Raw genomic sequence first — 22,700 nt, 5'->3', positions numbered from 1 at the left:
TCTGAAGAAGTCAGACCAGTGCCAAGAACTAAATAAAAACTGAAACAGTTTCTGAGGAAGGGTCACTGGACTTGAAATGTTAACTTTGATTTCTCTTCACAGATGCTGCCAGATCTGCTGAGCTTTTCCAGCAACTTCTATTTTTGTTCCAGATCAAGTCCTCCAAATATAAATAAGAGTGACATGATGATAAGATACAAGCCTCTGTGAAGTTGTTTCAGTGGTGATGAGAGGAAAAAGGTATGCTTCTGAAGAAATTCGTGATCAACAGCGGCCTTTGACATGTGGTAAGCATTTTGGGCATCATGCCGTTATTTGGGAAACTTGACTCATTTGAAGACTAGTATGTGGAAATAATGCATTATTTTTTCTGGACAGATGCCATTAGGGCAGATGAAAAACAATGAATAATTCTCCTCAAAGCTTGTGGACCCACAGCTTTTTTGATTATTAGGAGCCTAACTTTCCCTGAGGCTCTCAGATACTACAAGCTTTCATGAGTTGACAGATTTAGTTAAGGAAAATTATGATCCCAGGCCGCCTCTAATTCTGAAATGCTATTGGTTACTCGTCAGTTCAAGAACATCTTTTGCAATACACGGGCTCCTGGAAGTGTTGGTCAGAGACATTGGGCCATTATTTACCAGCAGGGAATTGGAGTATTTCCTGAAGTTGAATGGCGTTCAGCATATAAGGACAGCTCCATACCATCCATTGTCTAATGATCTGGCAGAAGAGCAGTCCAAACTTTAAAGGCAGGCCGAAGGAAACAGCCTACAGCTTCACTAGATACCAAACGGTCCCAGTTCCTATTTGATTGTCGGGCTACCCCTTCATACAGTGATAGCCCCAGCAGAGTTGTTAATGGGGAGAACACTCCTCACTTGGTTAAATCTGATCTTCCCAGACCTGGGGGGGAGGGTGAAATGGCATCAGAAACGCCAATGCCAGGCACAAGACTCCGCTAAGCAAGAGAGACAACTTACTTCAGGGGACCAAGTTCCATGCTGAAACCACGGAAATGGCCCTCATGGGTACAAGGCATGGTCGATGCCAGGTCAGGTCCCATGACGCATACAAAGTTTGGGTGGGTGAGGCAGTCCTAAACAGGCAAATGTACCACACGAAAGCTGCAAACTTCCAAACGGAAGAGAAGGAAAACATACCTGGACCCTCAGAAAAGCCAGAAGGCTGTCGGAACCCATGGGTCCTCCCCTTCCATCAAAGAAACCTCGCAGTCTGAGATAGACACGGCGGATGTTGTAGCCTTGATGCCTTTGCTGCCTGAAGAAGAGGATGAATTTCTTCCGAGATGTTCCACGCACAAGAAGCGAGCTACTGTCTAGCACTCACCAGAAATCTAAGGCTGATTCAGAGGAACTGGACCCAGTGCAAAAACATCCCAGGGGAGGATGAGCAAAAGAACAGGCCTAGCTTCCCGGACTCAGGGGGGAAGGGATGTAGATTGTAATAAAGTCAGTTGAATGGACCTCAGCACATAAGCTCCCTATAATTGGGGCTGTTAACCTGGTCCAATCAGGGAGCCCTGGCTGACAGATAAGAACAGGAGGGTCAGAGGTTCTGCTTCCTCTGAGGAAGCTGGACTCAGTGTCACGTACTATGCATGTGTAAATGAAGGGGGACTTGGTGATGGGATGCTGGCCTCTGTGGAGTTATTTCAGGTAGAATAACAGAGATGGATTGAGTGTGAGATATTGGAGAGAAGATGATGACAGTTACTCCAGTGAAGTGGAGAATATCATTGACTTTCTTTCTACAATACTAGGCATTCTTCCAGCTTACTGAGACTGCTTTAACCTGGGTGGCAACCTCAGACCAGGGTGGCATGTTCAGATGTATGGTGTTGTGGTTTCTATCGCTGGTCCCTGGAGCGAGGAGAAAGTCCCACCAGTGCACCACCCTGTTCAGCATGAACTCCAAGACCCTGCCTTATAAGCCAGACACCAAAGTCCCTCTGTCTGCTATGTCCGGCAAATGACAGCTTGGGACTGACAGTTCTTCTCCAAGTACACAACAGCCTTTAAAGATGGTACTGGTGCCAGGGATGCTGGTCCATTCCAGGATATCTGGGCAACTGTCCCAGAAATGGCATGTAGTAAAATGTGATGGAAATCTGACAAAATACACTTCTAAAGGGCAGGAACAGCAGTTAATGCAACAAGTTTAATGAGATTTGGCGGGAAAATCTGCTCAGCCTTACACTGAGAATGCTTCTAACAATGTCAACAGAACTTACACTTGGCTAACAAAACATAAGATGCAGTCCACGGTCTGTGACTTTAGATTACTAACCCAGTAATATTATCACTAGGCCATCACCTCACCCTCTGAGTGGGTGGACCTTCACTTGAACACTGCTATTCTGGTTCCTAGTTCTTGGTGATAACTATAAGACGCACTCAGTGACAAACATTTAGAATCTGATAAACTTCAGTGATTTCAAGCTTACCTTGTTGAAAAAAGTCCGTGATGCACAAACATTTCACAATTAACTCAGAGTAAAATGGAATGCAACAACATAATCCAGTAACATTGTAAATTACAGCCTGTAATTAAAAAATAAAGATGTGCTTTCTTACCATGCTTGTATTTGTTTTGCCCCGATGTTTGTCCCCTTCTTTCCTGAAGCTGTTGACTGCTTCTGAGGTTCAGTTCACATTGTGAAGGATTGCCTCTGTGTCTGGCTAATCGTCATGTCTAACCTCAGATGTTGCACGTTCGCATACTGCTTGACTATAGGTGGCATCAGAATCTAACCTGATCCTGTTTTCACCTGAGGTACATCCTCGTGTTTTGGAGTGAGTAGTTCTGTAGTAATTAGGAGGAGGAAGAGCTCTGACTGATTTCCTCTTCCTGTGCTTTTCCCACCAGCTAGTTCCCTTCCGAACCATTCATCGTCCTGACGTGGAAATATATTGTTGTTCCTTCTGTGTTGCTGGGTCAAAATTCTGGAACTCTCCCTAACAGTATTATGGGTCCGCATACAGCACACGGACCGCAATGGTTCAAGAAAACAGCTCACCACCAAGTTTCTCAAGAGCACCTAGGAACTGTTAATAAATGCTGGCCCAGTCAGTGACATCTTGTGAGAGAATATGAAGTCCATAGGCTAATTGTGGCAAAGATTTCCTGGAATAGAGCCCCTCTACCTGATGTCTTCAGAAATCTTCAGTTCATATGGTTATTAGCTGAAGTTGAGTCCATGCACTCTCAACCCTCACACCAACCCATCAACCCAGAAATGCATTTTCCTGTTAAAAACAGGATGGAGCTCTGCCAACGAGCAAGTCATATTCCCTGAAAGCCTGGACAAACAAGCTTATCTGTGATGCTTAAATTGAAACACACCATTATTTTGAGGTTATGAGCCTCTGATGTATTAACGCTTGACGATACATTTCATGTTGTGCGCTCCTATTGTAGTGTAATTAACAGTCAGGCCACAGCAAGCAATACAGTCACAATAACCTGATGATTGTACAGAAGCCGCAGGAGCATTCATGAGTGGGAGCAAAGCAGTTAAAAACGGAACAAGAGCTGAATCCTCTGATTAGAAGGATTAGTACACTAATCACCAGAATGCCTTTCTAATACATGACGTGATTTGACTGTATATGAGGAAGTTTTAGCATTTTCACCTGGCCTTTGAAGAATATTAGTCCTCTTCTTGTGTTCGCAGTAACCCTTGTGGAATGGATAGGGATGAGCTATAATCATATTTTGCTGAGTATATATCAAGCATTCCAGGAAGACTTTGCTAAATCAGAACATATCTTCTCATTCCCAGACCTCTGGCTGTGTGTGGCTGCTCTGCCCGTTTCTGTTAAAACAGCTCTGATATTGAGTACTTTGTATGCCTTTGGCAAGAGCTGTCAACCTACTATTGACAGTGCCCATACTGCCAATCACTGCAGTGCAAATATTAATGCAGGAAAGACAAATATTTATCTTGAAGGTATCATGCAAATTAATTCTTCTTGGGGCCTATTCTAATTGCTTTCCCAGCTCTGTAGATAAAAGGTTACGTTCAAAAGATTTTGTTTCAAGTCAGACCTTGTAATACAGGTGATATGTCTCCAAGTCTATGTTTTGAAAACTTGTGCAAGCAGGGATTATTTTTACATCTCCTGTCACTTTTGCAGGCCCACTTACTAATTGTCAGTTTGGCACCACTGTAACAAGTTCTCTCATTCTATGTTAAAATGTATTCAGTAGTTTATCCAGTGCTTCTCTTACTTGTCACTTTGGTTCATTAATAAATCCTGGACAATTATATTTATTACAGAAATTGAAATTCTTTCCAAACAAAATCAGAAAGTGCTGGGGAAACTCAGCAGATCTGGGCAGCATCTCTGGAGAGCGAAAGAGAGTGAATATTTCAAGTCTAGTGACCCATCTTCAGAACTGAAAGGCTCTTTTCGCTTGCCTCCAATTAAGCTTATTAGCCAGTGCCCTAGGTAGAATGATCTTGACCAGACAAGTCACAGCAAGTTCAACATTGTTCTGTACTGGCAGTATATTGCACTTATCACTAGTTAAGGAGGAAACAAACTTACATGTCTAATCACCTCTTCAAGAACAAAGAAAATTTAGAGCCCAGGAACAGGCCCTTCAGCCCTCCAAACCTGAGTCGATCCAAATCTACTGTCTAAACCTATCACCCAATTCCTAGGCATCTGTATCCCTCTGCTGCCCACCTACTCGTGCATCTGTCCAGACGCATCTGAAATGAATCTACCGTGCCTGCCTCTACTACCTCTGCTGGCAACGCATGCCAGACACCCACTACCCTCTGTGTAAAAGTACTTGCCGTGTATATCCTCCTTAAACTTTTCACCTCTCAGCTTGAAAGCGTGATCTCTCGTTATTGAATCCTTCACCCTGGGAAAAAGCTTATCGCTATCTACCCTGTCTATATCCTTCATGATTTTGTAAACCTCAATCAGGTCCCCCCTCAATCTCCTTTTTTTCTAACGAAAACAAACCTAGAGTTGTGAATCAAATGCTTCTTCACTTCTTGGCACTAAGTATCAAAGTAATACCCTCCCATGGTCAGGCAGAGCAGTAAAGTTCACCACCCTGAAATCATGACTTCAACCCAGTCTGAACAAAACTATCCTGCTCCTACAGTATGAAATATCCATTTCCCACAGTAACCCCTCTCTGGAGGAACATTTACAATTTCTAAGCTAAATTGAATGCCAGGAGCCATCACCAAGGTATTGTATTAAACTATCCTTTCAATGCTGGCAGATAGAAGCGATTTTTATTCTAGTTTGGGCTAGATTCAGATCCCGACTCCAGGGGTGAACAGCAGTATTTTGGCTCACTTCCTAATTTTAATCCCCATTCATAATATATTTTTTTCTTCCTTTAATCTCCCAGCATTGTACCACAGTTGGGATTACTGATAAGTGACCTATTGCCAGATGTCTGTCAGTGCTGCTCTTGAGTTGGGCATTAATAAATGTACAAAATTGGTCAATAGTAACTTCAGCCAATTTTGCCCTTTCCCCTCCCCTAGTTCCCTACCCTGTTCATTGTCAGGGAGCTCATGGCCTTGGCACATTATTTTGCCCCTAATGCCGTTGTCAAGAATAGGAACTCAGTATGTGGGTAATAGCAGATGAAAAGCTTCATCCACCCATTCCATGGGGACTGGGCATTGCTGCAGTGCCACTCAGCTACCAACTTTGCTAGGTTTGGTTCCCACATTAACAGGCTGATGACAGTACTTCCCACAATACCTTCTCATTAAACTCCCAATTAGTGTGCCAAGAAACATTCTACAAGGATTAGGGTATTATGAATTGTGGATTAAAACAGCTTGATACTTGTACCACAGACTCATCTTGTCATTCTCTCAGTGACTCACTATATATAACAAAAATAAAAGCAGCTTAAATAAATTGGGTCAGATTTAAGAATTACATAGCATTGAACTGAAATAACTCATTTGACCCTAACATTACCCTTCTCTAATTTCAGCTTCCTTCATCCTCTCCCTTGCTAAAAGTCTAGCTTTCCCATAACTGCATCAATGCTCTTTGCTTCAATCGTTCCACATGTCAGTGAGTAAATGCTGTGATTTGCAATATGCTGTTCCTCAATGAAATTTTGAAAGTTGACTGAATTTGATGACTTCAGTAACTGAACATCAATTTTGAATAATTGATTTGCAGATTCTGGCTTGGTAAATACCTGGAATGGAACTAAGCCAAATCAAGGAAGGCTTTAGATTCAGTTGTGGGATGAGTTAATTGATTTGAACAGAGACCTTGGCACTGGTGCTCCCAAGAATTGGAAGGGAAATTTCAACATGACTGCAGACCTGGATTTCCAACTCTTGGTTCCTTCTGCCTATTGCAGTATGCGGATTTTGGGTGAGGTCAAGATTGTGTTGTGCAGTATGTTTTTACTGATTGTCAAAAGCTCACACTTGAAATAAGGCTGGTTAGGTGAGATGACCAGAGAAGTGCTAGTGTTTGAAAAGCTATGCATTCAACAGAAGAGGAATTGCAGCACTCTACGTAAGATGATTAACAATTTGGGACGCTGCATTGTGATTCACTCAGAAAGTTGGATTCAAATTTATTTTGGACATTGATAAGTTGTACACATCTTTCAGCTTGGTTTGAGGTTCCTATCAACATAAATTTGTACAATTCTCAAGGAGAATCTTCCCTGAGTTTGAACAATGTATATAGAAACTCAGTTTGAGCATAGTTGAAAAGTTGTTGAGGCTGTGGGGAGAGTGCAAAAAGGGTTTGCAAGGGTGCTATAAGAAATGATGACTCGGGGAATGACTCTTCAATACAAAAACCTCAAACAAGAAAAGATGATTTCTCACTTTATCAAAATAATGAAACTCCTTCCCTCACAGCTTTGTAGTTGTATCTACGCTGCATGGACTGCACTAGTTCAAGGTGAGAGCTCTCCGAAGCAATTATAGGTGAGCAACAAGCGTTGGCCTTCTCAATGATACTTGTATCACATTAATACAAAGGGGCAACAAGAAGAAGAAATATACAATATTTCAGAAGATATCATTTTGATCAATTCTTTTCAAGAAGGAAAGCCTGAGGAATTTCAAATGGAGGTCTTTAAACTTATTGGAAGATTTGATTGTTTAGGTGCAAAACACATTTCCATATATAGGGAGACTGGGTCCAGGCAGATAGATGCACAGAAATATATTGCATCACTCAAAGACAGAAAGGCATACCGATGTATCAAACCAAGGCCTCCCCTGCTTCTCAAGCAGATATATAAGGCCCCATTTGACTATTTTGAAGAAGAGCTCTCCCATGTATCCTGGCCAATGTTTATTCTACATCCAACAGATAAAAGCAGAGTAATTGGTCATTTTCATGTCACTACATGTGGGGGCTTATTTTGTCCATATTGATTCCTGCATTTTCTAGATTATACTACAGATTAAATTTTTAAGACACTTCATTGGCTGTGAAGAGTTTGGGTATCTTGAGTGAAATAATTCCATAAAGGCTGGTATCCTGTCATCAAGTCTCCCTTTATTTACGCATGAAGATTCCTTGACACTGATCCAGCTCTGTCAGAGCCAGCTCTCAGAGTGAATAGGACATTGACACCCATGTTTTTATGTCAGCCAGGGCTCTCTGATCAGACCAGATTAAAAGCCCCAATCAGGGAACTCATACTTAATAAGGTTCACCTGGCTGACTTCATTACAACCACGACATCCCTCCCCCTCTGAGTCCGAGGACATAGGCAGGTTCGTTTTTTTTTGTAGCTCTTCCTGAAGCATTTCAGCACTGGGTCAGGTTCCTCCAACCTGCACCCTGCCTCTGATATGGACGGCATGTAGTGCACAATAGCTCACCTCTTGGGCCCAGAGCATCTCAGAAGAAATTTATTCTATTCTTCAGGTGACAAGGCTGTTGAGGTGACAACACCCACAACATCCATCTCAGATTCCAAAGTTTCTTCAATGCTTGACAGACAGGGTGAACCCATGGGTTCCAGAACAGTCATGAAAACTGTCAAGCACATTTTGCTCCCACATTGTTTATGAGTTTGCAGATTTCATATGGTCCACGTGCTTGTTTGGGACCATCACACCTATCCAAACTTCATATGTCACTGGACCATGCCTCTGACCCATGCAGGGCCAATCCCTTGATTCCTATACCAAACTTCATCCCCTGAACTAAACTGTCTCTCTTGCTTAACGGAGTCTTGTGTCCAGCATTGACGTTGTTGATGCTGTTTCTCCCTCCCTCTTCAAGTCCAGGAAGATTAGGTTCAACTTGGTGCAGAGTCTTCTCCCTATTAACAACACTGCTGGAACTATCCCTCTTGTTGCATGAGGGGTGATCCTATAATCAAATAGGAACCAGGACAGTTTAGTATCTAGTGAAGCTGTACACTGTTTCTGATTTTACTGCTCCTCACATGCTGCCTAAGCTGCTGTGCTCTTCCAGCACTATTCCAGACACTGTTTCTTTAAGCCTGCATTCAAAGTTTGGACTGCTGCTTTGACCAAAACATTGATGATGGCACTGTCCTTTATATGTCGATTACCATTTGACATAAGGAAATCTCAAATTCCTGCTGGTAAACAATGGCCCATTATCTGTGGCCAACACTTTTTGGAATCCGCATATTGCAGTTTTTCTATTGTCATCCCTGTACACACCAATTATTTTGAGCAGGCATCCACAATGACCACTTGGAGGGTGTTCCAACTTGTAATTATACGCACATAGAATTAGAGCCCACCACTGAATTCAACCTGGAGCAATGGGCGGCATTGCCTTGTCCTGCTCAAGTACATCTAGCAGGGATTTGTAGTCAGTTATTATTAAAAACTTACATCTATAAAGGCGGTGGAACTTCCTGACTCCAAATGTGATCACAAACCTTCCTTCTCTATCCTTCCTTCTCTATCTGGACACATTTACGCTCTGCACTAGCCAAAGTCCTGGATGAATGCGCTATTGGGCCATCCTCTCCAGTGGGCCACCTATGAGCTAATTATATCCCAATATCATATGGGTAGGCATTGCCTGTCAATACAGATCTTGCTTAGGATCATAGTGCAGGAGAAAGTGAGGACAGCAGATGTTGGAGATCAGAGTCAAAAAGTGTGGTGATGGTGAAGCACAGCACTCAGGCAGTATCTGTGCAGCAGGACAATTGACATTTTGAACATGAGCTGTTCATCAGGAATCCTGGTATCTTAGTGTGCCAACACCCTATGACGTGGCGACATGATCATTTCCAAGGTTAGCCTCTTTTTTTAAGAGTAGATGCAAAGGTGCCAGGATGGAGACCAGGATAGGTATGAACTTTCCATAATAATTCACCGTAATAATTGATCACCCTCACTTTTTCTTCCAACAGATGTAACCTGGTCTTTTCCACCCTGTGGGATATCTGGAGCATACATTTTTTTCCTTCTAAGGCATACACCCACCTGGGAGATACTTTTAAGGATTATGTACAACTGCTTTAAGTCCTCCTTATTGGCTTTCCTTGTTACTAAAGGCAGAAGTCACACAACACCAGGTTATAGTCCTCCAAGTTTATTTGAAATCACAAACTTTCAGAGCGTAGTCCCTTTGCCACTTCACCTAACGAAGGGGCTATGCTCCAAAAGCTTGTGATTTCAAGTTTGTTGGACTGTAGCTTGGTGTCGTGTGATTTTGACTTTGTCCACTTCAGTCTAACGCTGGCACCTCCACATAATTTCCTATTATGAGCACATCATCCACGTAAATGGTGACCCAGGGTAGATCTTGCAAACTGTTCTCCATCGTCTGCTAAAAAGTGGCAAAGGTTGACAGTACCCCAGGTCGCAGTCTCATATATTGGTGAAACCACTAATGGGTACTAATTGTAGCATACTTCTGGGAATCCTCATCTACCTGCAATTGCAACTACACATGGTTCATATCCAGCTACATGAAGGACAGTCCCCTCTGCCAACATTGCATATAAGTCCTCTATGCGAGGGATTAGGTACTTATCCAGCTACAAAAACAGTTTACCATTTGTTTAAAATCCCCACAAAGGTGAACCGGCCCATCAGGCTTCACACTGGGTATGATCGGTGCTGCCCAGACTGGACTGGTTTGATGATCTCTTTGCTTTCCCACCTCTGATTTCTGGCTCTACTTTTGCCCGTAAGGTAAATGGCACTGAGCGGGTCTTGCAGAATCGTGCAATTACTTCCTGGTCAGCATGCAAGGTGGTCTTGGCTCCTTTGATAGTCTCTCGTGGTATTGAATTAGGACTGCACTCAGGCAGCTATCTTCTGATCAAAACATTTTGAGCTAATCGAGGTGAATCTTTCTCAACCAATTTCACTCCATCAGGCTTCGGACCGAGCCTTGTATCACAATCAGTGGTAACTGAACCAGCTGCTTCTCAAAAGAGACTGGAACCGAAGTTGTATCTTAATCTGTAAACGTTCCTTGGTATAGGTTCTCAATCTAGTCGATGTCTTGTGCAAATTTAAGGGATGGAGTCCAGAATTTTGTTAAAGAGTCATTCTGCAATCTCTGAAATGACTGCACGCATTAGAATCAGATGACCATTTAACCAGACTTTAATTTTGATTGGTTCTGATTTGGATGTTGCCAAACAATTTCACTGTTCCAAATCAGATATTGGTTACTTTCCAGGATGTGCACTCTCCCAGGTACTGACCAATGAGTTTGTTTATTCAGTTTAGGTCCACTGTTTACTGTTTTGAGTTCAGACACTGGCAGCAACATGCCGATCCAGACCCTGAAGAAAATGTTAACGTTTGGCCAAGGCTTGGCTTTGTTTTGGGGTTTTGCTGTGGGTTACCGGAGTGTCCATCTATTCAGGATATGTTCTGAGTCAGACTATGGGATTCACCCAAGCTCAGTCAGACTGGCGAGGATGTCCACCTCCATTAGAATACCCTGCAACCCATGCACCCAATTGCCACATTTTCCAATGTAAAGCCAGTTGTAGTGCCTGTTTGAAGTCTATTTGGGCTTCAGCTACTAGGCACTTTTGCAGGGTTACATCATAAATCCCACTGTCATTGCCACTGAAATAATTATTTCTAGGTGGAGAGTCCTTGACACTGATCCAGCTACCCCAGAGCAAGCTCTCAAAGTATGCTCCTGTTCATACCTGTCAGCTAGTGGGAGCTGCCTGTTTGGTTCAGATTAACAGCTCTACTCACCTGGCTGACCTCGTTACAACCACTACACCAGGGTTGTCAATAGTGCTATATAAATGCAAGGTCTACTTTTCTTTCAGGTAAGTATTTTTGCGTGACGCAATGTATTTTCCTCAGACAGGGCTCACAGGTAAAACACTACTGAGAGTTTCCTGCATTTTTCAGTTTGGTTCATTTATAATCCATTTAAAATAGTGCACTATATAATAAAAAGCCTGAAAGCATATCTACAACCATTGTAGTTGCAGTTCAAAATCAGGTAAAAGAACTGCACAGCTCAGGGAAAATCTTAGAGAGCTGGAAGGCAAGTCCTGGGTGTGTTTGTGTTTCTGTCTCAGTATTTATGCGTGTGCTGTGCATGTGGCTGTGCCTTTTTGTGCAACAAACCATGTCCTTGTCAATGTATATGACTATGCATAGGTGTGTCTGAACGTGCATGACAAGCTGTGTTAGTGTTTTAATGTTTGTTTGGATAGTTTACTGTATGTGTGAATCTCCAAGAATTCACAAAAGGAAAGGTACTGAAGCCATACAATTCAGGAAAGTTGTATCGTGGTTCTCTCAATGTGGTAAATTAATTGATTTTCACCAAATGGAGCTGAGGTAGTACTTGATTTACACTTTTCAGGTGAAACATTGTGCAAGTCAGCCAAGTTCCAGTGAGTAATCAGTTTGTACCTGTCAGTAATAATTTGTTACAGCTGATAGGCAATAGTAATCCACAACTACTTGAGTGCCACTCTACTGCACTGGCCAGTATTTTGCTCAGATGTATGCTCTTACACAGTTCATTCAGCTCTTGCATAAGTGAATTTGTGTGCAGGGTTGGAACCCAGTTATCAGGTATAACTCAAACAACATCAGAAAATTTTTTTTTACACTAATATTATGGAGCACTACAGGGTGAGGGCAAATATGGAATTGAGATTAATTTGGGCATGGATACATTCCTATTGACAGAGAGAATGTTGAGTAGACTTGGGGAATGGTTTATCTGAGTTTGTTCACTCAGTATGTACAAGATAATGAGAGGAATAGGTAGAGTCAATAGCCAGAGACTTTTCCCCAGGGCAGGATTGACTGGTACGAGGGGTCATTGTTTGAAGATATTAGGAGAAAGGTATAGAGGAGACGTCAGAGGTAGGTTCTTTACGCAGAGAGTTGTGAATGCATGGAATGCATTGCCAGTGGTAGTGGTGGAAGCAGAGTCATTAGGGACATTTATGTGACTGCTGGACATGCACATGGATAGCAGTGAGTTGAGGGGTGTGTAGGTTAAGTTATTATATTTTACATTAGGCTTAAACCTCAGCACAATACCGTGGGCCAAAGGGCCTGTTCTGTGCTGTACTTTTCTATGTTCTATGTTCCAGGTTATCAAGAACAAAACTTGAAATAAAATGCACTGTTGCCTTATGTCATTGTGATCTCCTCTGCAAACCTGAACAGTGATTTTGAAATTTTCAAAAGCTGTCTGTTCAAGTTGTCAATGGATACGTTCTATGTACATTTTATTTAATGATTTTATTTGGTCAGAGGATCCATTCAGTGGCATAAGTTACCTTGATTTGAAACACCCTGCCTGAAAGGGCAGTGAAAGCAGATTCAACAATAATTTTCAAAACAGAATTATGTAAATACTTGAAAGAGAAATATTGGTAGATCTGTGGGGAAAAAGCAAGGTTGATGACTAGTTCTACCAAAGACCTGGAAAGGAACGATGGGTCAAATGGTCTCCTCTGTGTTAAATCATCCCATTGTTGTTCAAACTTTAGTGTTATATTGGAATAACTAATATGCATCTATGCAAAATCTGGGGAAATACTTTTGAGTTTGGCACATTTTCTATTGGGTATGCATTTAACCCCTGAAGCCAGAATGCAACAACTGTAGAAAGTCCAGCAGTGATTTGAACTTTAAACCACTCAACTTTAAAAATACTTTTTGTGTTACTTTACATCTCATTTCCAAAGCAATTTTAAGTTCTTCATTATTAGAGCTTCTATGACACAGAAGAGGCTGCTTGGCCTATGATGTCTGTGTCAGCTCTCCAAATTAACACCTCACTAAGTGCCATTCTCCTGGTATCTCCCCGTAACCTTGCACATTATTCCTTTTCAAGTAACTGCCTAATTCCCTTTTGAATGCTAAATTGAGCCTGCCTCCAGCATACTCTCTGGCAGTGCATTCCAGACCATAACTACTTGTTGTTTAAAGAAGCTTTTTTCTTAAGTTACTGCTCCATTAAAGGTATCATGAAATAGAAATGTACAAAACTGATGAATTGGATTTGTTGCAGTATGCATAATATTACTATGACATGTTTAAAAATCACACAACACCAGGTTATAGTTGAACAGGTTTATTTGGAAGCACTTCCAAATTAACCTATTGGACTTTAACCTGGTGTTGTGTGACTTTTAACTTTGTCCACCCCAGTCCAACACCAGAACCTCCAAGTCATGACATGCTTAAGAAGTGTATAAAACATACGTAATGGTTAGTTCCCACAAAAAAATATTATGCAATAGGTTTCTTGGGAGTTGATAACCACTGGAATAGTTTATAGAAGATTCAGTTTGTGCCCTAGTTAATGATTTACTGTGGGACAGGAAATAGTGAATATTGTTTATTCCTGCTCACTTTGAGTGAGTTCAAATGTACACTCCATAAAGGAAGCAAGTTAGGAAGCAGTTCAACACACAAAAGGTGGTAAATGTTTGGAACTCTCTTCCACAAACAGCAGGGGATGCTGGATCAGTTGCCTATTTTAAATCTGAGACTGATGAATTTTTATTAGGGATTTGGGTCAATTATGCAGTATGCTACAGATCAGCCATGATCTCATTGAATAGTGGAACAGGCTCAAGGGGCTGAGTGGCCTACTCCTGTTCGTATGTTCTTGTATAGACTACTGGCTGCATTGGTTTCAACACTTCCAGAACATTCCGACTGACTATTATTGCAATAGTGGAGCAGACACTCAGTTTGCATTTGGGCATGACAGCCAATATTCCAAAGTGAAAATAACGTTTTTTCTCCAATGAATTCTTTTTCTTTTTGAATCCCTAAAATTTTACCTTAATACTCAAATGTGTTCAGTGTAGTGTCAATACAGGGAAGGAAGACTTGTTCCTTCTTTACCTAGTAATTTGGATTTTATCTCTAGAATGTGTAATTTGAACGCTGAGGATCTTAGTGCAACTCTTCACACAGGTATCTTTCGAAAAATTAAAGTCCTCTTCCTGAGATTGGGGACCAGCTGACTTTTGTTAGTAATGAGTGCAGAACCAACACTGGCCTGTCAATACAGTCACTCATCAGAAAGAAAACCTAGTACATATTTGAAGATACATGAGACAAACACACAGTGGTTGGCATTCCTGATGAAGGGCTTTTGCCCAAAACATCGATTCTCCTGCTCCTCGGATGCTGCCTGACCTGCTGTGCTTTTCCAGCACCACACTCTTGACTCTAATCTCCAGCATCTGCAGTCCTCACTTTCACCTATTCAGTGTCTCTCATACTGTGCATATAAGACAATGTTTTCTGAATATCACCTCCTACCACCTGAAGAGTGCAGTTCTTAACTTATTTTGAACTTTCTTATCATTTGGAATGGTTTGTACTATTTATTTTCTATTGATAGATAGATTTAGTTGTAATGACTTCCACTGAAATACAAATGACAAAGACAGAATGAAAGATGTTTTCATTAATGTCCAGCTGTTAATGGAGTGTACTTGATGTAGTGTTCTCCACCAGCCTGCTCATCATTTTAAGTAGGCAAAAATGAGGACTGCAGATGCTGGAAACCAGAGTTTAGATTAGAGTGGTGCTTGAAAAGCACAGCAGGTCAGGCAGCATCCGAGGAGCAGGAAAATTGACGTTTAGAGTAAAAGCCCTTCATCAGGAATAGAGGCAGGAAGGTGGAGAGATAAATGGGGGTGGGGTTGGGGGGAAGCTGGGAAGCTGGGGAGAAGGTAGCAAAGAGTACAATAGGTGAATGGGGGTGGGGATGGAGGTGATAGGTCAGAGAGGAGGGTGGGGGAAGGTTGCAAAGAGTACAATAGGTGAATGGGGGTGGGGATGGAGGTGATAGGTCAGAGAGGAGGGTGGGGGAAGGTTGCAAAGAGTATAGTAGGTGAATGGGGGTGGGGATGGAGGTGATAGGTCAGAGAGGAGGGTGGGGGAAGGTTGCAAAGAGTACAGTAGGTGAATGGGGGTGGGGATGGAGGTGATAGGTCAGAGAGGAGGGTGGGGGAAGGTTGCAAAGAGTACAATAGGTGAATGGGGGTGGGGATGGAGGTGATAGGTCAGAGAGGAGGGTGGGGGAAGGTTGCAAAGAGTATAGTAGGTGAATGGGGGTGGGGATGGAGGTGATAGGTCAGAGAGGAGGGTGGGGGAAGGTTGCAAAGAGTACAGTAGGTGAATGGGGGTGGGGATGGAGGTGATAGGTCAGAGGTGAGGGTGGAGCAGATAGGTGGGAAGGAAGCCCCACAGTTTAGCACAACGTCTTTGCATAGTTAGGATTCTGATTTGTATTTCAGCATCGGTAAATCCATCTGCTAGCTATAAAAAAATTTCTTTATTTGTTCTTTTATGGCAAGGCAATATTTGTAGACCATTCTTAATTTCCCTTAGGAAAGTGGTAGTGCATATTGTCTTAAATCATTACAGTTCATGTGGTATATGTATACCTATAGTACCATTAGGTTGGGAGCACTGATTCACCATCTACTGACCCCAGGCAGAGATAGGTTTTAATTCAGATTGACAGTAAATTGGGAAACCCACTTAGAGAAGATGCATGTGAAAAGGATTTTTCTCCTTGTGAGCATATAGAAGTCAGAGTTGCTAATTAAAAATAAAGAGTCACCCGTTTAAAAGAATTGAGATATTTTATCTCACAATGCATTGATAATCTTTGGAACTCTCTTCCTTATGAAATGGTGTTAGCAAAATCTTTGGAACTTTTTAAAGGAGAGGTAGATGAATTCTTGATGAGCAGAGATTTTCATGGGCAGGCAGTGGTGTGGAGTAATCAGATCAGCCCTGACCTTATTGAATGAGGGAACAAGATTGAACTGCCAACTGGCTCCTGCTTTTGATTTATGCATTGAAGAGGATGGCTGGATTTGGAACATTTAAACACTGGACTGCGAGGATAATAGTTTGATGTTCAGGCTGTGGTATACTGGAGGGACTTGTTTGGCATTGTTGAAAGTAACAGAAGTGGATAAAAGGTTCTGTTTTAACTTCCTAAGTGACTTAATGAATAAAGTAAGAGTACTAAGTAAAATATAGGACTAAGTCACATAATTAATCAGTGCATGATTCAATTCCCTGTCTGTGTGGATGGCTGAGCTTAGCTGGGTCAATGTTTCTCCCACTACAATTGGCTTTTGTACTTACTGTTCTGGGAAAGATTAGTCAGGACTCCTGACTAATGCTTTGCAGTGATCCTGCTGAAAGTCAGATGCACGCATGTGTGTGGAAGGGTGTGCAAGGCAAAGTTTAACTTTAGCTGTGATGCCCCCCAAGCCTCACCTTGCATGTGAAAATGGTCAGTTTGGTGAGGTATCTTGTGGAATGCAACAGTCCATGAAGACTCATAACTAGTCAATCCCTCCATTAGATTGCAAGGCAGAAAAGTTGAGATGAATAAAACTCTAAAGAAACAAATGTGGTATAACATGAATTCATACCTCAGGTAATGACAAGAGTGCAGTTCAAAGAGTGCACCTCACTTTAGCTTTTGACAAGGTACTGCAATAGTAGGCTGTTGAGTAAAGTTAAATTTCATGGGATCTAAGGAGAACCATCCAACTGGATAGTAAATTGACTTGACGATAGAAGACAGAGGGTAGTGGTAGAAGGTTGTTTTTCGGACTGGAGGCCTGTGACCAGCAGTATACCACAGGGATAGATGCTGGGTCCACTGTGACTTGTTACTTCTATAAATGATTTGAATGAGAATTTAAAGGGCATGGTTAGTGAGTTTACGGGTAACACCAGGATTGACGGGTATGTGGACAGTAAAGAAGGATATCTGGGAATGCAGCAAGATCTTGATTAACTGGGCCAGTGAGCTTAGCAGGACTTATACACTTAATGTAAGATCCGTGAATGACAGATGGAGTTTAATTTAGATAAATTCAAGGTGTTGTTGCATTTTGGTAAGGCAAACCAGGGAGGATTTAAACAGGCAATGATAGGGTCCTGGGGGGGAACAGAATAAAGAGATCCAGGGGTGCAGGTTCATAGCTCCTTGAAAATAGATCCACAGGTAGACAGGGCGGTGAGGAAGGCTTTCAGCATGCTTGCTTTCATTGGTCAGGTATTTAGTATAGGAGTTGGAATGTCTTGTTGCAGCTGTACAAGACATTGGTGAGGCCATATTTGGAGCACTGCGTGCAGTTCTGGTCACTTTACTGTAGAGCGGATATTATTAAACTAGAAAGAATGCAGAAAAGATTTAGATTAAATTAGATTACTTACAGTGTGGAAACAGGCCCTTCGGCCCAACAACTCCACACCGCCCCGCCGAAGCGCAACCCACCCAACCCCTACATCTACCCCTTACCTAACACTATGGGCAATTTAGCATGGCCAATTCACCTGACCTGCACATCTTTGGACTGTGGGAGGAAACCGGAGCACCTGGAGGAAACCATTTACTGGGATATTACCTGGACTGGAAGGTTTGTTTTGTAAGGAAGGGTTGGATACACTGGGACCTTTGTCCCTGGAGCGTAGGAGACTGAGGGGTGATTTTATAGAGGTCTATAAAATCATGCATAGATAAGAAGTATAGCCAACAGCTTTTCCCCTGATAGGGGAGTCTAAAACTGCAGGGCATAGGTTTAAGGTGAGAGGGGAGAGTAACTAAAGGGTCCAGAGGTGCAATTTCTTTTCACACACAGGGTGGTGGGTATCTGGAACGGACTGCCAGAGGTAGTGATGGAAGGGCGTACAATTTCTTCATTTAAGAAACATTTAGACAGGTACATGGATGGGATAGGTATGGAGTGATATAGACCAAACACAGGCAAATGGGAATAGTTGAAGTTGTCAAAATTGGGCAGTTTGGGCTAAAGCACCTGTGACTATCAATGATACAAATATCTCAGCGAGAGGCCCAGCAATCACTTCTCTGGCTTCCCACAGAGTTCTCAGGTACACCTGATCAGGTCCTGGGGATTTATCCACTTTTAACCATTTCAAGACATCCAGCACTTCCTCCTCTGTAATCTGGACATTTTGCAAGATGTCACCATCCATTTCCCTACACTCTATATCTTCCATATCCTTTTCCACAGTAAATACTGATGCAAAATATTCATTTAGTATCTCCCCCACTTTCTGTGGCTCCACACAAAGGTCGCCTTGCTGATCTTTGAAGGGTCCTATTCTCTTCCTAGTTACCCTTTTGTCCTTAATATATTTGTAAAAACTCTTTAGATTCTCCTTAATTCTATTTGCTAAAGCTATCTCATGTCCCCGTTTTGCCCTCCTGATTTCCCTCTTAAGTATACCCCTACTTTCTTTGTACTCTTCTAAGGATTCACTCGATCTATCCTATCTGTACCTGACACATGCTTCCTTCTTTTTCTTAACCAAACCCTCAATTTCTTTAGTCATCCAGCATTCCCTATACCTACCAGCCTTCCCTTTCACCCTGACAGGAATATACTTTCTCTGGATTCTTGTTATCTCATTTCTGAAGGCTTCCCATTTTGCAGCTGTCCCTTTACCTGCGAACATCTGCCTCCAATCAGCTTTCGAAAGTTCTTGCCTAATACTGTCAAAATTGGCCTTTCTCCAATTTAGAACTTCAACTTTTAGATCTGGTCTATCCTTTTCCATCACTATTTTAAAACTAACAGAATTATGGTCACTGGCCCCCAAAGTGCTCCCCCACTGACACCTCAGTCACCTCCCCTGTGTTATTTCCCAAGAGTATGTCAAGTTTTGCACCTTCTCTAGTAGGTACATCCACATACTGAATCAGAAAATTGTCTTGTACACACTAAGAAATTCCTCTCCATCTAAACCTTTAACACTATGGCTGTCCCAGTCGATGTTTGGAAAGTTTAAATCCCCTACCATAACTACCCCATTATTCTTACAGACAGCTGAGATCTCCTTACAAGTTTGTTTCTCAATTTCCCTCTGACTATTGGGGGTCTATAATACAATCCCAATAAGGTGATCATCCCTTTCTTATTTCTCAGTTCCAACCAAATAACTTCCCTGGATGTATTTTCGGGAATATCCTCCCTCAGCACAGCTGTAATGCTATCCCTTATCAAAAATGCCACCCCCCCTCCTCTCTTGCCTCTCTTTCTGTCTTTCCTGCATCATTTGTATCGTGGAACATTAAGCTGACTGTCCTGCTGATCCCTGAGCCATGTTTCCGTAATTGCTATGATATCCCAGTCCCATGTTCCTAGCCATGCCCTGAGCTCATCTGCCTTCCCTGTTAGGTCCCTTGCATTGAAATAAATGCAGTTTAATTTATTAGTCCTACCTTGTCCCTGCCTGCCCTGACTGTTTGACTCACTTCTGTTCTCAGCTGTACCCATCTCAGATCGATCTCTTTCCTCACTATCTCCCTGGGTCCCACCCCTCCCCCCCTCCCCCCCAACCTTACTAGTTTAAATCCTCCCAAGCAGCTCTAACAAATATTAGTATATTAGTGCCCTTCCAATTTAGGTGCAATCCGTCCTTGTACAGGTCACTTCTACCCCAACAGAGATTGCGATGATCCAAAAATGTGAATCCTTCTTCCATACACCAGCTCCTCAGCCATGCATTCATCTGCTCTATCCTCCTATTCCTGCCCTCACTAACTCGTAGCACTGGCAATAATCCAGATATTACTTCTCTCGAGCACCTCCTTTTTAAATTTCTGCCTAACTCTCTGTATTCTCCCTTCAGAATCTCAACCTTTTCCCTTCCTATGTCATTGGTTCCAATGACCTCCTGCTGGCCCCTCTCCCTCTTGAGAACATTCTGTACCCTCTCTGAAACATCCTTGATCCAGGCTCCAAGGAAGCAACACACCATTCTGATATTTCGCTGCTGGCCACAGAAAAGTCTGACTGTACCTCTGACTAGAAAGTCCCCTTACACAATTGATCTTTTAGAAACCGACGTACCCTCTCAATATCAGAAACTTGGCTGTTTGTGCTATGTTCCCTTGAGAATCGATCACCCCCTACATTTTCCAAAAAAGCACACTTGTTTGAAATGGGGATAGCCACAGAAAACTCCTGCACTAACTGCCTACCTCTCTTACCTTTCCTGGAGTTAACCCATCTATGTGACTGTATCTGCGACTTTTCTCCCTTCCTATAACTGCCATCCATCACATCCCCTTGCTTTTGTAAATTCCTCATTGCCTCTAACTATCTCTCCAACCGATCCATTCGATCTAATAGGATTCGCAACCAACAGCATTCTCTGACTCTATAACTCTAAATCCTATCTTTCGATCTGAGAACTTTGAATCACAGGAAACAAACGAGCAATTCATTGGCCTGTCCAGTGTGCTTTCTCGCCGCTGATTCTGCAGGGCATTTAAGCAGGGTAGAGCAAGGTCAGCTGGTTGCCCTCTTCAGATACCGGATCTGAATGGTCCAGTCGACCAGGGGTTAACCAGATCTACTTTGGAGGCATCTAGAACCTGTCATTCATTGCTGCAATATTGATTGAAGTTCACACCCCTTGCACTTAAGAAGCTCCTCTGACTATTTCAGTTTAGCTCCTGGATTAAATCTTCCTTTCACTCCCAATAGAGATTTAACCAGTATTTTACTCTGTTATTCAGTGTAACACAGAGGGAGCTGTATGATATTTTGTGTTCACTGCTATGACCCCTTCCTGAAGGGATGCCTTATTCTTTTTGAGAGTCCGTTCAACTCGTCAGACCTTGAGAATTGTACAGATTCCCAAAGATCTGAGCAAGGTAATGGGGGTGGCAGCAGCAGATGTCTGTGGAGAAGGGATTTGGGTTGGGGGGAGGGAGGAATTAAAAAGTAGGAATCAACATTGAACAATGAGAAATATAGAGAAAGCATGAGAGACCTACGGGGAAAGACACAGATAGTAAAAGAGAGATTAGGCGTGAGATTAGCTCAGTTTCTCTGCGAGAGGCAAACTTCTCAATTAGCCCATCATTCCTGGTTGGCTGGATAATACTTCATTCTCTGTCCATCTGTTACTCCACCCCTGTCAGCAGCTTTCGATGTAGTCTGGAAATCTTTGCAGCAGACCCATTTTCTACACCATAAAGCATTCAGCATTTCCATGCTAATTAAGGATGTGGTGACTGTTTGATGACAGGGCCCCTTGGTTTAATATCCATTACACTGTAATAGTGATACAGAACATTTGTGTGAATTTCATTGAGTCTAAAACTCCGCAACAAAATCCTTGCAAATACCCAAATGGCTCCCTCTTACAGATTGTGAGGAGTTGTAATCAGCCCAGTCAATAAATAAATGTAAACTCAAGCTCCATATATTAACATAGCACTGTCACTGGGTTTAATAGAGCTTGATCTATTTAACACTGTGTTGTAATGCACAGGACTACTTCCCTTCACAGTGCTTATCAATTTGTGTGATTGCAAATGAGTCACAGAATGAGTTCCATTTCTGGTTGTTGATATCTACAGTCAAATTATTATTGACTTACTATTTATGTAACATTACTGCGCAGTATCTTGTTTATGTGATGGTTCCCTATGGCTCTTGTCTTTATTGTTTCTGTCCCTGTATGGTAATACAACAGTAACTTGGTGTCTCCTCTACACGTAATGTTTTTAATTGGTTCATACTATAAACGTTAACATTTGTGAACTAGATCTTCGCATCAGTTGGCATGCCTGCCTTGAAGGGATCTATAACAGGTGCAGACCTTCTATTGTTACTGGTGAAAAATCCATACAACCAAGGAATCGTACTTAGAATAAGAAAAGAGGTTGCAAGTCTGACTGACATTGACACCTTATCTGGTGGTTGTCTGTACTATTGTGGATAGCAGGAACACCTCATTTACCTGTTCCACTATCTGCATAGTACCTTGCGAAGATTACACGGTATTAGCTCCCGTCTACACTTTTCTTTCTGCTTTGCCAGTTTTTCTTCCCGCTTTTCTGACCATATTTGTTAGAGCCTCCGCAACTCCCTCCTTGTCCATGTGACTGTATTTGCCTGTCCAGCATGGAGTAGGTCAACAGGCAGGACAGGCATTGCAACTCTGCCTTCAACTAACAATTGTTTGCATATATGTCGTCATTGGCAGGATATCTAATATCACTCAAACCCCTGCCTGCAGCTGACATCAGTTAATTCCACTTGGTAGAGAGCTTGTACCCGGATCCTCTGTGTCCCTTTGATACTCATATCATAATCGGCTGGCCCATGAAAGGGAATGAGGGATTTCACTTTACATGATGTGACCGCCAAGT

General features: G+C 42.3%; 1 protein-coding gene across 1 annotated transcript in view; it reads left to right on the top strand.

The window, feature by feature from the left end:
* Positions 1-211: 211 nt before the first annotated feature.
* The window catches only part of notch3 (notch receptor 3), a 244,330-nt gene continuing 221,841 nt past the window's right edge, over positions 212-22,700 (top strand). The window contains exon 1 of the mRNA XM_072564315.1: positions 212-287. Within this exon, the coding sequence (XP_072420416.1) occupies positions 227-287 (61 nt within the window). The 5' untranslated portion in view covers positions 212-226. The remainder of the gene's footprint in view (positions 288-22,700) is intronic.

The sequence above is a fragment of the Chiloscyllium punctatum genome, chromosome 46 (assembly GCF_047496795.1).
Source record: "Chiloscyllium punctatum isolate Juve2018m chromosome 46, sChiPun1.3, whole genome shotgun sequence".
NCBI lineage: Eukaryota > Metazoa > Chordata > Chondrichthyes > Orectolobiformes > Hemiscylliidae > Chiloscyllium > Chiloscyllium punctatum.
Note: the sequence above shows the minus strand (reverse complement) of the source record. Positions and strands in the feature narration are given on the sequence as shown.